We start from the raw sequence: 16,972 nt of genomic DNA, 5'->3' as shown, positions 1-16,972 counted from the left end.
TGGGGGGGGGCAGGATCCTCTGTGCTCTCTATCTAGCTGACCTCCCACCACCCCCTGGGGTACACACATGGTCTGCGGACCAGCACAATCAATCCCACCCACTCACCCACCCCCCTTACAAACACACGCACGCAAACACAGAAGCGTGCCCCGGGTTGGGGGTAGCACAAATCCAGGATTGATCTAAATCCACACCAAGAGATATTATTTAAGTTGGATTTTGGCCTTGATGTCTCTCGTCCACTCATGTCTGTGTTGTAACAGCCCCTCCTCTTTACTTTCTCCAATGTTAAGGCAATGGGAGCTGTGCCAAATGCATTATGGTGTCACTCAAACTCTATGAAGGCAGCTAAACAGCGACATATGCCAACCTCTCTGCAATGCTTTGCCATGACAAGGGACATGGGTTTTATGCTAGTGAACTTTTGGTGAAAAAATACAGACAAATGGTAAACAGACAAATGGAGAGAAACAAATGGTTGTGTTACAAACTAAAAAGTCAATCAAAGGTTCTCAACTTTGTCAAATGTATCACATCACATCAGTGGACAAAATATATATATATTTTTAAAAATTTTCCACTTTTCTTAATCTCACTTGATGCTGCTCCTGAAAAAAACAACTACTGTATCTGGTTTCCATAGAGATGAAGGTGCACATAAAGTGGTGAAAGAGTTTAAAACACACCATCATAGACTAAAAACAAACAGTGATATATTATAAAGCAACATCATCACATCATACAAAGTAGATTTTCATCACAGTTCATCTATAAAGTAAAAGTCCTTGTAGTTGAGTCAAATTTCTCTGTCAACATTACACCATTGTCTCATTCACTGTTTTTGCCTTTTTTTTAACTGAATCTTTTAAGTTAGCAGAACACACTGTACAATGATTTGAAAATGTATTTGATGTAAATGACATGTTTTGATAATATGAATATATTTAAGAGTAGTACTGAGAGCTTTGGTGATGACATGTGAGAAATTCCTGTAAGTGTTGGTGAAAAGCTCCAAAAGCTCCAGAGACTAAGTGAACTATGGTGATGCATTGTGAATGTATGCAATGATCCATATTTGCATTAGCTTATACTTACTTAGCAGACAGATGGCTACAGCAGTGGTGACAGCCTGAAGCCACTGTCTCTCCAGTCCCATGGCCGACCGTCACGCTTCTTCACACATCTCCCAACCTGAAAGAGAAGACCACACATCCCGTTTACTCTTCAACAGAACACCACTGTACGATTCACACATTAACCACTGTACAAGGACATCCCTCACATCCCTACTCAGACAAATGTAATCCCTCGAGTTAACATCAACTCATAATCCAACAACTACACTACATTCCAGATGCTTCTTGGTTAATAAATAACTCTATTCTTTGAAAACATTTAATCCTCTGGCAAATTGCATGTCTGGGCTGTGGTTGGATTACTACACAAATAAGCTATTCCAATGAGTGCTACAAATAGACAGTATAGGACATGAGATAGCTGAGTGTAAGCATCCTGCGGAGGTCTCCCTGCTCAGGCCTACAGTATGTGTGTGTGTATGTGTGTATGTGACAATGTGTGAGTGTGTTTGTATGTGTCCAAACAGAAGACCTGTACAAGGCTCTAAGTGTATGTACAGATTAACCTGATGCTTGTGATTGGTCCAGCTCATCCAGAAGGTCTCATCTCACGCTAAATAGGCTAACAGCTATTGACAGGTGACACAAACAGCATTGACAGGTGTGTTCACACAACTCCAGATGTTATCTTATTACCACTGCTTAAAAAAGGAACATGAGTGGCAGAAATAGACTGCCGTCAGACAATGTGCTTCAATTAAACTTCAATCAAGACAACTACAGCACAAATCAAGCAACCAGCAGCAGCAGGCGTTCACCTGACTCTTACAGGAAATGCACAGTTCATGCAAACCCACCAGTAAGAGCCAGTGATTTTCATCCACTAACGAGCCGCACAGACAGGACTCCACTTACACAAATTGTGGTCCTACTTCACAGCCGGTCTGTTAAGAACAACTGCAGCTTCTCTCGAGGCCCTCCACCTCAAATTGGATTGGAGGCACAAGTTTAAGTTGCTGCCCTTCAAACATAATAGAAGACCTCGCCCCTTCCCCTTAAGTCACTCCATTCAGTACCCCTAATACCAGATTATTACTCTAAGGTCATTTAAGTAATATAAGGAGGAGGCTATTCTTGGAAAGCTTGTAGGTGTTTGTTATTAACCACAGATGAGCAGAAGCACAGATAACAAAATCATTTGAGGGATGAGTTTTGTCCTTTAAATGCAATGTTTACACTTCAGTAACAAACAGCTGAGACTAGAGCAGGAAAAAGATGCATTTGATTCCTTTCAAGAGAGAAAAATAGGGACGGGAGTAACGAGGCTGGCCTTGTATAGCATTGGGACAGTGATGTGTAATAACAATTGTTTTGCACCTTTTAAGACAACGCCATGGTTATAAAAGCTCTGATAGTGGGACAAAAACACATTAGACACTGGCTTTACAGTAAATGTTGATGAGGCAGGGAGGTGGTAAGACACAACTAATGGCTGAGCAGTTTTTGCACAACAGAATCACTTCAGTGCAATGTTTGTAATGGGGAAAGGATTACTCCCACTGAGAAAACATTATTCGCTCAGTAGGGGTATAGGAATAAACAGGGCTCTTATAATGGATTAAAAAATAAAGAAATAAATCTTTCAGTCCAATCATTTGTGTGTCACCTCCAGCAGTCAAAGAAAATGATGGAAGTGATTGCACATTGCTGCATCATCCTGGCTGCCGTCTGCACAGTCAGTTTAATGACATGACAGCGAAGGTAATGAGAAAACACCTTCATATATCTAAAGTTCTAAGCTACAGTATATGTAAACATCAAGGAACTTTTGACAACCACAAACATTAACACATCTTGCCTTTGCTTCTGCCTCCTCTGTCGTGCTTCAACTCCAGAATATATGACCGGCTTGTGGGAACAGACAGACAGGGCTGCGCCTACACTGAGCTGATATATTACAGAGGACGCCTGGAGGGGGCTTTGTCTGCAGGTGCAGGAGCAGACAGGCAACAGCCAGGTTATTTCCTCAGGCAGCAGAGCAAAGCATGGGGCCTTTTAATAGATACGTACTGAGAGTGCCTTAAAAAAGAGTCCAGATGTTTAGGTGTAGTTAAAAGCAGTACCTTATACCATTTGTGTTATACAAGCTTACGGTCAAACTTGCAGAACTGTAAGCAAGTATGAGTTAGACTACATCATTATTAACTTACAAAGAAAGAATAACTGAACAGCTCATTGTCCAACAGTTCCCATGTGAGAGCGTACACTATGCATTATGCATGTGAGAGGCAAGGGGGTTTTACTCCGAGACACTAATCTCCTCACAAGGGTGACTGAGGGAAAGTGGACATAATGACAAACTGTTTGAAAGTTGCACACAGCAAAGTTGATAGACACTGATGTTACCGAATAATATTGTCAGAGCACACACCAGCTTCATTTGAAATGAAGTCATGCAAATGGCGTCAACATCACCGATGACATCGACAGAAGTGTCAAAAGATGTTTGACCAAAAAAACGAGACGACTGGAACGTGATTTCATAGGTAAATCCAAAGTGACTACAGAATTACAGTAAGTCTTCAAAAAGCTCCTGCCTCAGCACAAGGCATTTAGCTCAGTAACGTGAGTGGACACTGCTGACTGGTGCAATGTTACATGGATTTCATTGACACAAATTGCTTTGGATCTAGTCAAGTCTTTGCCTCCTGGACAGAACAGTTCTAACACCCAGACTAATCCTGTCCTGCTGCTTTGAGTGTTAATAGTGTAATTGAATTAGAGATCAAATTGGTAAGTCAAATCAAGGACATTCTGTCATCTGGCTGTGCAATGATCAATCAGCGGTAAATCAAGTCAAGTCAACTCACTGACACTTCAGGATGTTCTGCTACTGAGACTCTACAGTCTCTGCTGGTGGAGAAGACAGCCAGTAGTTTTTTGTTGCCCTTTTTTTGGAGGACACATGCCACAGCCAATAAAGATCAACATCAGTCTCAGCTTGGGTCTCCAGGTGTTAGAGATCCAGGTTTCCTCATCCCCACCTTCTTAAGTAAATAAATAAGATAACAACAACTTATGATACTTCATTCAAGAAAAAGAGACTCATTAAAATTCAGATGCCATTAATTAGTGTTTCCAGAATCAGAGTCTAATTGGTTGGATGGATGGATGACCTTACCCAAAAGCTGACAACAAATCATGCATTAAATGAAAATAAGAAGCTGTTTCCAAGCTGTCAGCTCTAACAGCTGGTAAGCCTGACTTCTCCATATGCATCTGTAACTAGAAGAAACTGCTCACAGGGCATTAACTGAATAATTCAAAAGTTAAGGTTAACAAGGCCATGACAGTGGTCGTTTCAGCTGTCTTGAACACTTCACAAGACACAATTAAATTGCCGATTCCTCCTCTCAGTCTAATGTCTACTCTGACACACAGAAAGCGCAATGCAAAAAGTGACCTTTTGACCTAAGGTGTGTGAAAGTGTGTGTGTTATCCCTCATTACCTCAGAAGAGCCACCAGTGATGCTAGTGACAGAGACAAGCCTGATAAGCAGCAGCATTACTCTCTTGGTAATCCTTGTTAATCCTGACAGAGGCCGTGGCTTCAGAGCAAACCGGCCTGTAGCAGGAGGTACAAGTGTTACTCGAGCAGAACCTTTGAACACAGGTGCACAGAGTGATCTCAGACGGAATACCACAACAAAGACATATATGGGATCCACACAAATGCTGCATATGACCCACTGCCATTAACACAGGAAACCACCAATCCAACCTTGACTGGTTAAACCAGCCTACACATCACAGCAATCAATTGATGGATTTTGTCCCTGGCACTGCAACCCAATTTAGAAACTGTATTGACAATTTACTTTCACTAAAGGAAATGAACAGGGCACACACTGGGCACAGGAGCGGAGACCTAGTCTCGTGAGGGGAAAAGCCTACTGTGGATTAACACATTGGAAAACCTAACACATAGTGCTGCAGGGAATAACAATATTGATGCTAGTGAATGCACTAGTAGTAGTAGTAGTAGTAGTGAGAAGTTTTTTTTATTAACGCACACAGAAAAACCTGCACAGTGTTACCTCCACTGTGCAATTAAATTTCCAGCAACTGAAATCAGTTAGTTCAAGTATGAATGGAGGGATTTTATATTTTGGTCCCTGGGATGATTTCACACAGCTCAGAGGGCACAGGGGAGCAGAGCATGACATGAGACTGATGAAAACTAGGAAGCTACAGTAACATCCCTCTTTTAACTCCATACTCTGTCCTTCCCTGCCCCCGACTCTCAGGGGCAGGTCAGTCTCATAAAGCTACTTTCAAGACACGACACTGAGAGGAAGCAAGGGTCAAAAGCCAAAGGTAACAAACTCAGGAGCTGCAGCCTGCTGATGAAGTGTGGCATTGGATTTATTTTAAAGCTTTAAGATCAGCGAGTCACATTCTCAAAGGACCACAGCATGGAGCAGCATTACAGCTAAAAATATGCGCTGATGTGATTCACATGTCTTCATTGATGATTATGTAAAGGGCTCTATATCAGACAAGACACCACTAATGAGACGAAAAAAGTATAGTGGTGCTCAGGTAAGTCTGCATTTATCTATCAAAATCAACAACCATACCATACACCGTTAGCAACAGAGAACAAAGGATGCTTGAGAAATGCATTGTGCATTTATGATACACTGCACGGCTCTTAAACTTCTCTGTGATCACCCTTAGCTTTGTTTTAAGTGCATTTTTGTGAATATTCTTCTACAACATACAGAACTATGTTTCTGACATGCATTCACTGAAGGACTGCAGACTATCTTAACCTCTACAGTAGATAGACAACCAGAAGATTTGGAGTAACCTCTTCAACTCATGAATAATTAGTTTCTCAATGCAATCAATGTCCTTCCAGCACGACAATGTCCCTGCAGGCCACAGATGGCCACATAGCATTTTGAAAAGTGGAGTATGGTAGTGAAATGTCCTGTTCAGTGTTAAAATGTGTGGGATATTACTGTGTAAAGTGACACCTGAGCTGGTGTCTGACAGTGAAACCTGGAAAGCCTGGATGATATGCTAAACATTGCTTTCTGAGGTTCTGGGAGAAAAATCCAAAACTGAATCTCTCTAAATGAGGCAACGCCATAAAAATGGACTAAATATTTTGTGCTTGGAAGAAGATGTCGTGGCAGTGGGCATTTCTCATACGTGTGCAATTTTAAGGAAATAACCAATTTTAAAAGTGCCTAAAACAACCCACAAGCTGTTAAATAATGAAGACAGCTAATGATTAATAAAGTAAACAGTGACAATACTAGGGGTTGCAGGCATCACGGGTGCTGTCAGAACCTCATGTCTCACAAATCAGGATTAAAAAGCGCAATAAAAACAAGGAAAATGAGAGGCTACAGCGGGGGGTATATATCATGTGAAAAGCACGGGACAGCTGCACTTCCCTGTACAAAACATCTTAAATTAGGTTGTGTGTCCATTACATTATGCCATGCTGTGGAGCAGCAGACAAATAAAGTGTGTCGTCCGTGTAAAACAGAAACAGAAAGCAAGCCAGAAGCTCTTTATGTCTACCCCTACAGAGAACAGGGATGCTCAGTCCTCCATGTCACCATCAAGACCTCCTGCAAAACAAAACAGGTGCGTCTTTTGTCTGACAGGGAGTCTGGCACAAACAGAAAGCTCTGAATAAGAAATACGTAAATAAAATGCACTATTTTTGACTGGCTATTGTTCTCACCATCTTAATCCAGGGTACTGAGTTCAGTTTTAGGTCATTACAGCGTATTAAACCTGTTCACTGTGGTTTAACGCGGAAAAAAAATCCCCCACACTCACCCCGAGATTTCAAGTGGCACATGTGATACACAAAACATAAACAAAAGCGGGAGGTATCACAGTAATACAGTGCGTTGAACATGGGATCAGGGCTACTGCCACAGCACCACTATGGGTTTATAAAAACAGTTTTATGTGATAAAATGGGAAATAACAGGCAATAAGGTAAGGTTACTGAGGAATCGCACAGGCTCATTTTAAGTGGTGGAGCAAGAATACCACAGGTGTACAATGGATTTATATCCTAACCAGAACACATCGTGTGTTATTGATTACGACTACAGTCAAGATCCGAAATACTGATGTTTTCTATGTTTAGCCTACTATACAGGCCTGTAGAAGATGCTTTGCCTTTGCCTGCGCAGCTCCTTACCTTGCTAGAGGCACTTTTCACTTGAAGCTGGAAGTACAGTCTTTCAATCCATTGGTGTTCCCTTCCACACTCGTTTTGCAGACCAGTAATCGTTCACAACTTTCTCTTGAAGGAGAAGTCAGATCAAACGTACGACTTCAAATAGGCAAAAAAAACTAAAAAAAAAAAAAAAAACTAAACAAAAAACACGGGGGTTGTATAAAGCGCAGGTGGTCACATTTTTTCCAAGTCCGTGTGTGGATCAAAGGGAAAACACACAATTATTCCTCGGCATCCATGGTTCCCAGAAGGTCCTGAAAAATATCTTGAGGTTTCAATAAGATCCATTAACCCAGACCACCTTCATGGGATCGACATCAGTCCACTTTAAGTCCATTTAAACTTTACACGCCTTGGCTTTTATGTCCGCAGTCTTCTTAATCCAAACTTGCCCGAAGTAAAATTTAATCGAAGGAGTTTTTAATCTACTTCATGAATATATAGAAACGGCTTTCAGGGGACGCGGTGCGCATTTCACATCACAGAGGAGCAAGTTTGACCAGAAAGCGAGCACACCACACGTTTAGTTAGAGCCCTGCTGTTGATACTCTCTCCGTGTCTCCCCTCCCATTATTATCATCCCTCCTCCTCCGACGGGAACCACGGTCAATTGAGACAAACACAACCACAGCACTTCCTGTTGTACCTTTCAAAATAAAGGCCCCCAACAAGAAAAAAAAAAAAAACGAGGATGATACAGGAGGAAACACAGGACGGATGTTAAAGGTGTAATTTAGTCATATCGTCGATTTAACTAGTAAAGATACCAGACTATGATATTTGTTTAAATTTCCCTATTTTCTCTCTGTCTTGTTCAAAAATATTAAACTGCTCTTCTTTTTGTGTCTCTCCGTATACTAAAACCTATAAAACCCAACAGTTAACGTAGTTATTAGTAAATCAGTGCAAGCCGTTTTCATAAAGTTCACAGGTGTACACAATTAGACTAATGATGCCTGGGTTTAATTTAATTGCCTCAATGTGAATGTCCTCATATTGCTGGCTCACTGACACAGCGGCTACAGAGACACGTGGACAACCACTACACCAGAAGAGCATGAATTTTCTTTAGTGCCATCATTAAACTGTAGTCGGAGTTGTCGTACGTGAGGCTGAGAATAAAATGCTTTTATCTTGAAGGCTGCTGTATCAGCTTCCTCTACTGTGCCACCAGTCTCTGACGCTTGATGCTGCTGGTGTTTTAGCGCCTCAAACAAAAGCGCCTTTCCGTGGGAAAGACTGAGGGGTCGTAACAAAAGGCAGAAGCAGCACAACACAAGGATAACGTTTGACTCCGACCGTTTGGTAAAGCATCCAGCAAATGTTCAAAGAAAACAACATCTCTCCTCATAAGGTCCCCAATTGTAATATAAAATAGAAAACAGCAGTAAGACACACTAAATAATTCATTGGGTTTCATCACCCACCCAAACCCACACACGCACGGGCGCGTGCACACAGACACACCAGCACCATCTGCCATATAAATACTGATCGAGATTATGAATTATCATCATAACATGTCTGTTAACCTTAATTATCTAAATTATCAATTGGCCATCTTGTCCCCCAACTGTTTTTATTGGCGGCAAAATCAGAACGGCTGTAGTTGTATTGTTCAGCTAATGCAAACTGTTATAATTTCTACTTAGCAGTAATGAACACTTACATACATACATGAAAATATACTCTCACCTGTGACAACTTTACCCGCCATTACAAACTGTTGGCTGTCCCTTAGCTAACACAGCTAGCCTGTAACGTTAACTTTAGCTAACGTTACTGGCCATTAACTACAGGTGTGTTACCATATTACACCGTCCGTTAGCTATGTCATTTTATTAATTTATCTGTTGTTGTGACCGGGTAGAAGTTCAGTAGGAGGACTCATTCACATTTTTTTCAAACAATTTTTCTTTTTTTTTTTAAACCTTGTTTCATCAGAAAATTGTTTTCCAGGTGTTACCTGAAAGATTTCCATTATCTTACCTCAGAGCTACTTGTGATGTGCTCCTACCCTGGGCTGTGCATGACTCAAAGATGAGCTAATCCTCTGTCATATAGGAGCTGGCGGCGAATAGGTCGGTTGGGTGATAGCAGAAATATTGGGGTTTTTTGTGTTTTGTTTTGTTTTTTCTTCCTCTTTCTTGTTTACCCTTCTGTTTAAAATAACCAATCCAGGGCCAACCAGTCAGTATGACCCTATGACCACAGGGGGGCGGTGCTAGTCCTGGATCAGCAGAGACTGATTGGGTTCACGACTTGTCCATCAGAACCAAAGGGTTGACCACAGGCCCGTAAGAGAAAAGGAAATAAAATTTAGCTCTAGTGGTTTATCAGTGTGCATTTATTACTTGTGACATAGCAATGCTGAAGAGTAGTTTAGATAAATTGTTGTTATACACTATTAATAAAAGACTATTATATCCCTAGAATCTTACAATACACTAGACTTGTGTGTGCATGTCTTGTATGCGTCTGCTCAGCAGTTGAAATTAACTATTATGTCGCTGGGTTTAGTGTTTTTTTAAAGTAAAATTAGTTTTTAACAGTAGCTCTTATTGTGCAGCAGTGTCTGCCTGCCTGCCTGGTAGTATTTTATACAATTAAATCCAGGGTTAATATAAAATTAACACTAATATTTCCAAGGTAGCAGTAATATGTGATTGTAGGTAAATTGTTGAGACATTAAAAGCAAAGATATCATGAACAGTGCAGTTGCTCTGTCTTTTCCCAGTGAGTTTGAACAGTATAAAAGCATTCTGTAGTTGTGTGTGCTCCCTGAAAAGGTAGGCATCCATCAGCAAAAGTTTTAAAGCTTATGTAAAGTGTTTGATCTGATGTAACGCCATGTAGTTTGCAATTGGTGGATGATTAAGTGTGGGTAGCAAGAAAAAAAGAGAGCACAAAGTAGTGTCCTTGAAAACAACCACTGATAAAGCCAGTTGCTAAGCATATGAAAGGATTACATGAGTACTTTTCATATGGCATTTTACTGCAAAGTGAATCAAGGTGGTAGCATTGGCTTTCACTAGGCACAAATTCAAATTTTGTTGAAACTCATGATGTTGATAACACCAATTAGAGGAGAGGTTCTGAGACAAGTTATCAGGATGTCAAGCTTTAATTGCTTGTGTGCGCCCATGTTTGACAGTGTTTACTCTCACGGGCCAGGTGCACCATATGGAGATCAAAGGATTGGAATTAATCACATGAAATCCTCAGAGAAAGAACAACTTTGCACAGTGAGCAGGAATTAACGGGAGGGTAAGGCAAATTCTGTCGTACAGTGCTGATCATATCACGCACAAACCAATATTAGCCTTTTAAAAATTGGATTTCTGTATGAGGGACATCACTCAACCTAGTCTGTACAGCCTGGAATATTTGCTGAATTGTTCTGTAAATGTTTCTCGGTGGACAAGTGGGCAAATCACTTAAAATTTCAAAATCTAGTCAATAAAAATTTAGTTTTATTGGACAGAAATTATTTTTCAAAACTGTCTCAACATAAAAATCTAAATTTAACTTAATCTCTATAACAGCCCTATTTTAGTACATACGATGCCACACTGGTTGAATTTCTCTACATGCTACATTATTATGTGTTCTATTGTGCATCAGTTCAATGTTTCTGTTCATCATCTGAATTAAATGATGATGATAAATTACTGGGAGGAGGATGGTTAAATAATAACAATAGAGACTCTCAAGACTCACCAAATTATAATTTTATTAATTAACAAAGCTAATAAAACAAACATATAAATCAATAGCATCTGATACTGATGTGGCTTCATAAGAGCAGGCATTGGCTACTTCGGCATAAAAATCTATTAGAATAAAACTGTTGTTCACAGCAACGATTACACCTCATTTTCTTTAAAAGGTACCACTACCTCAAGTTCAGCTTAAGCTATAGTGTATGCATGTAAGCACATCTGAAGCTACAGTGCAGGTCAGTCATCAAAGTCTGGGATGTCATCATAGGAGTACCCTGGGTAGCCCTTTGATGCATAGTAAGCTATCCGTAGGTGGTAGATTCCAGGCAGGAAGACAAGGATCCCAATGATAAGGACAGGCACGGTTCGGTCTGTGTGCTGTGGGAGGGAAAACATTTCAGACATGTATTTAATCAAGATATGTTACTTGATCTGCTGGGACATTAAAAAAAAGAAAGAAAGAAATACTCACAGTGACCTCGAAGTATCCAGCCAGGAGCAGGGCGCCAATGATGATTAACAGAGAGCCGATTAAGAAGAGGACTGTGGCTAGTGCTATGGCTTTGTATGGGACTTTGGGTGGGCTCCTTTTGAACTGTAGAGGAGGAAAAAATGTTTAATTAAAACACTTTTCTCAGGCCCAGCAGGATTTATAGAGCACTGCCTGTTTCCCCACTCACACACTACACCGTCAAAATTAGTCTGGCTCATTATGTACCAGAACTTCTTGGTTAAAGTGACAGTACTTGACAGGTTCACAGAAGTTCATCTTATTATCTATTGGTCACTCTATAGGAGCTTTTTCAAGATGATGATATTATTAGGGTTATTTTAGTTACCTTATTTTTTTAGTTGCCTTAGTTACCTTTAGGTAGGCTACCTGTCACCATCCTGCCTCCAGTGAATGGGCCTCAGATTCAATAAATCAGTTTGACTCTTTCCTTATAATGATTAATAATTTAGTAGTATTACTGATAGCTTAGGCCAGGTTGCACTGACAATGTACTGCCCCCCCCCCCCTGCACTTCCTCTTGGTGGGATCTGTTGGCATTGTCTATTTGTAAAGTGCTTGGAGACAACTTGGTGCTTTGTAAATAAAATTCACTTGACTTGACTTTGCCTGGGGATTACAGTTTTGTGAGAAAAAACAAGTTTGAAAGAAGTGGGCACTTACCAAACCATAAGACCTAGGCCTACATCTATTAGCATTGTTGGAGCTATATAGGCCTACCCATTCAAGGCACTTTTAGGCTGAGGAAATATCTGATGCTGCTTTGACTTTGACCTCTCTTTTTAAATACGTGTCTCGCAAGTACCCCATAAAAAATCAATACAGTGCTCCTTTAAAATATTTTTTCTATATATTTAGAGTTGCTGTTCTAAAAAAAAGTAGGCTATTGAAGATATTGATATAGCCTAAATCCTGAAGCACTAATCCAGTTTGCTGCCCTTCCCCTTAAATTCATCTTTTCATCTCCGATGATGGACCACGTGGCCTTTCTTACCTGCAGGTCAATGTAGCCGTCATCATCAGAGGCCACCCTGGAGTACCTAACTTTGCTGTTAGGGATCCCGTTGGACACTAAGTTGCGAGCAGGCATGTTAGCAGCAGCCTGCTACCAGTCTGTGTTTCAATAAGGCAGCAGCAGCTCGGCTACAGGAGCGATAATGACACTACGGCCATCGTCCGGTTCATTCACAAGCTGTCAGTGTCAAAGTGGAAGATATTACACCCGGTCCGATGAAGGACTGCTGCAATACGTCTTTCAAAGAGATTTCAGCAGGGTGTTGTCTGTTTATGATGGTCTAACATTGATCTTCCGTGTTTTCAATTCGCGTCCCTGTCCTGCGCATGCGCACAGCAATGCGGATATAGCCTAATAGATTTCCATAATTCAGGCGTTAGTCCAGGATTAAATATTGTGTGTATATGTTCGATCAGAATTGATTTTTTTTTTTTTTAGGGTTTAGGTTTTTTTTTAGTTTGTAATGAATAATAATACAGTTGTCGCAATCGTTTATTCTGATTAATGTTTTTCCTCGTGGTGATTTGCACAGCTCGGTGTCTGCCATCAGAGGGCGCTGTCGAGTCTCATCGGTGTGACCAGGTCACAGTGAAACACAAGCCGTCACTCTGAGATTCATCCGTGTGTGTGGATGCTCATTTCCTGAGGTGCTGTCTCTCAGGCCAGCTTTATCACACTGTGTTCCCAGAAGATCCAGTTTCTGTCTAGACTGCAGATTTCTGATACAGCCACAGGGTGAAGGTTGTTTTTAGCCCCAGAGATGCAATCTGGAATTTCACACACAATATTTATTTTCCATAAGTTTTACCAAATAGAAACTGAGCTTGTCCACTAGATGAAATAGCCTACTGTGAGATTAGTTATATTAAAATAATGCATTTGATCAGCAAAACGGTCCAGTCTCTGTGACTGTTACATCAAATTACAATAAAGTCAAGATTTGATCCTACAATAATTGTTGAATGTCTACAACTGAAAACATTATATTCTCTGGAATTTCATCTGTTGAGCGGCATCAATTGTTTGTATATCCCACGAATGTCAGCCAGGTGCTGTCATCTCTCTGTTCATGCGTAGCAGTAACTTGGCCCACGAAAGACTGGCCGTGAAATAGACAAAACACACGCACACAAAAATTACATTTGCTGGCAATTCCCTTGAAATGAATAATTAAAGCTGCTGTCTGCTGTGAGAGGCATATTGTCCTTCTTCTTTTTTTTCTTCTTCAAATTGTGTTTCTCACATTCCCTTGCTGGTTTGTGGAAAATTGAACTGTCACATAGACAAATATAGACTCTCCTGTAGGCAGGATTCAGAAAGCTGCCTAGCCCTGTGGCTACACAACAGTGGATCGTTTTGATTCCAGCTTTTTTGCAGAGCTGCACACATTTTTTTCAAGGATAAATGTCCACAGGTTGTAAATAGCCTGAAAATACACTGTTCTTTTTGTGAGCAGTAATCATAAAGTCAATGCATATTCTTGTTCGGTGTGCTTGCAGCATCAATAATGGATTTTTTTCTGTTTTTAAAGTACTCATTGGCAGAGAATGAGTCTCAAGTGATCAGTACGCTCAGTGACCTTGACTCCAAGTTGCATTGTTGTAGTTTCAGGCCATATAATGTTGATCTCTGGAGGGATGGCTCATTTTCTGTTTCATATTCCTCTTGTTTTATAACTGCATGTATGAATCACCATGCGCTTTGCAGCACCTTGTTCTCTCTTCAATTTATGATGCATATTTCAAATATATCCAGACTTCAGGAAATCCAAATTTATCCTTGATACAGCTGAACTTTATATTTCTTTTAGGGGGTTTAAACACATGTATTTTCTCTCACTCTCCATCTCTTCTTTTTTTTTCCCTGCACAGTAGCTCCCACATATATCTTCTCTTATCCTCACTCTTCCGGAGCAAAGTCATCATAGAAGCCAGTCGAGCCAGCTACACCCCCTGGAAGATACTGTGGATGTGCATGAGGACAGGCTATTCACTGTACCTGTTACTGACAATAACAGAGTTAAACTTTGATTAATTATTTGAGGGAGTTTCCCATCTCGTAACCCTCTCTCCTGCGTGACTGCCTTTTTGCTGCATTCATTAAGGGACATGGCACACTAGTGCATATTTCTTTGTGCGCCAAATCGCTTCCTCTCATCTGTCCTGTCCTCTCACTTGGATGTTCAATACTCACAATCAAGGTCACTGCACAAGCTGCTTACCCTTCCGCTCCAGTCTGAATTTAGAAACATGGCATTTAATTTATCAGCCCCATGGCCTCGAATCAATCCACAAGAGCAGATAAATCTGCAATAATTTTACATTCATGTATTCAAGACAAATGGCCACAGAATGAGACCATTGATGGATTAATCTATCTGTAGGCAACCCCCGCTGCCCCTTTTGTTCGCTTTCAGACATGACTTCATACCCTGTATAGTTGTCTTGTCTATTTCTCGATTAAATAAATGTGGGTCATTTCACAGGGATTTCCCTTTAAAATACTGATGCAATATAGGCTACGCCACAATACAAATGATAATGCTGTTCAAGTGACATCAGGAGTTGTTATTAATTAATCAGATGATATAAGACTGTCATCAGAGGGGGGCAGAGTGTGTTGTCATGTTTGATCATCCCTGCCACTAGACCATAATGCCTGCACAGAAGAGCATCAGAACAGCTGAGCACAATGAGTTCTCAGGCTCTGTGTGTGTGTGTGTGTGTGTGTGTGTGTGTGTGTGTGTGTGTGTGTGTGTGTGTGTGTGTGTGTGTGTGTGTGTGTGTGTGTGTGTGTGTGTGTGTGTGTGTGTGTGTGTGTGTGTGTGTGCGTGCGTGTGTGTGTGTGTTTGCGTGGAAGGAAACAGCAGCAGTCTCCCCCTCCTATGACCCTGACAGTGAACAGTAAGAGAACAGCGGTTAGGCCATAATTAGAGTCCTGTTCAGAGTGGAGTTCGGTCTGATAATTAGGTCTGTCTTCATTACAGCAATTGCAGATAACACCACGACTGGAGCCCAATAAAAGCCCGAACCATTATATCACTTGAACACCATACAATCTCCCCATGGCTCAGCCTTTTCACTGAGAACATCCAGTTTCAGAAAAGATCAAATGCGATGTGGTACACAGGTGCTGCTGAGCAAAAAAAAAGCTTTACAAAGTTTAAAATCATTTTTCACAAACTAATAATTTGTTATCTTTGGGTTGCTTCATGCCACATCTGCAAGAAATGAATTATCGAGTTGATTTGTGCTCTGCTTGTACATGCACTCATATATTGAACATCTGATGAACAATAATGTGCTGTATATATGGAGTGTGGCCATATGGTACAGAGAGGGGCTTCCTCTGTTTTTATTAATGGCTGCAGCATCACAGCTAAGAGGATGGAAGTGTTGCTTGGTCACTTCTTTGGTCCAGACTGAAATATCTCAACAATGACTCCACCGACTTTGGTAATCCCCTGACTTTTCATGTAATGCCTCCAGCAGGTCAAAGTATCCACTTAGCTGCTGAAATATCTCCTCGATCGATTGCCGCAAAATCTGGAGAAGACATTAGTGGTTCCCAGACGATGAATCCTAATGAACTCTGCTGACTTTCTGACCTGTAGTTTTAAGTGAAATTTCTCGACATCTATTGGTTGGATGGCGATGAAAGTTTATAACCTGCAAAACTCTTGCCAGTCCCAACAGCCTCTGCATGCTGATTGGCAATAGTTGGTTCATTAAAAATTTGATTGTGAATCTTATACCTGTTAACCAGCATATGAGCAATGTCATTGTGAGTGTGTTAGCAGCATAATGATATTAAGCTCAAATCACAGTTTCTCAAAAATGTTTGCATAAACTCTGTGTTGAAAATGTTTGATTGTATTGCACAAGATGAGCAATCGTGACCTGAAATAGATCTTTTCAAACAGCTATACTTCATCGCCTTAGTAATAAGTACATCACGCTTATGTAATAAAATAACTTTTTAATGGCTGACTTCTTGCCTCATTAAACAGAAACACTGACAGTTGTGAATAACTATATATCACATTAATATATTTGAATGAGGACAATAAAATGCAGAAGGATTAGTCAGGTTTGATTGAGTCACTGAATACTTTTTTACTTCTCTCATAAGCTACTGTACCGTATATGTCAGTCAGGGTGGTCACAGGGAGTTGAAGTGATATGTCGTGTAATGTGCATTGTGACTGATGAGTCAAGTGTTTTTTTGATCAGGAGTTCAGGTGCGAGGCTCAGGTTAGTTGTGTTTTGTGCGTAGGTGGACAGCTGAATGCACTGGCTAGGAGGAGCCTCCACAACACAGTGACGATAGTCTATCACCTTTATTTCACAATGCCAACTCAATTTTAAAGAAAA

The 16,972-nt window shown here is 40.7% G+C and overlaps 1 protein-coding gene across 1 annotated transcript; it reads right to left on the bottom strand.

Moving 5' to 3' along the window:
- Positions 1–11,067: 11,067 nt before the first annotated feature.
- On the bottom strand, positions 11,068–12,916 carry tmem230b (transmembrane protein 230b). The gene is made up of 3 exons (XM_083978420.1): positions 12,579–12,916; positions 11,546–11,668; positions 11,068–11,451 (listed from the first exon to the last, which is right to left on the bottom strand). Exons 1-3 carry the CDS (start codon positions 12,672–12,674, stop codon positions 11,311–11,313), a joined length of 360 nt encoding a protein of 119 aa, XP_083834546.1. The 5' UTR covers positions 12,675–12,916; the 3' UTR covers positions 11,068–11,310.
- Between the last annotated feature and the right edge of the window lie 4,056 nt (positions 12,917–16,972).

This window comes from Trachurus trachurus (assembly GCF_905171665.1).
Source record: "Trachurus trachurus genome assembly, chromosome: 9".
In the NCBI taxonomy this organism is placed as follows: Eukaryota; Metazoa; Chordata; class Actinopteri; order Carangiformes; family Carangidae; genus Trachurus; species Trachurus trachurus.
The sequence above is the reverse complement of the archived record's forward strand: the minus strand, read 5'-3'. Positions and strand labels throughout refer to the sequence as shown.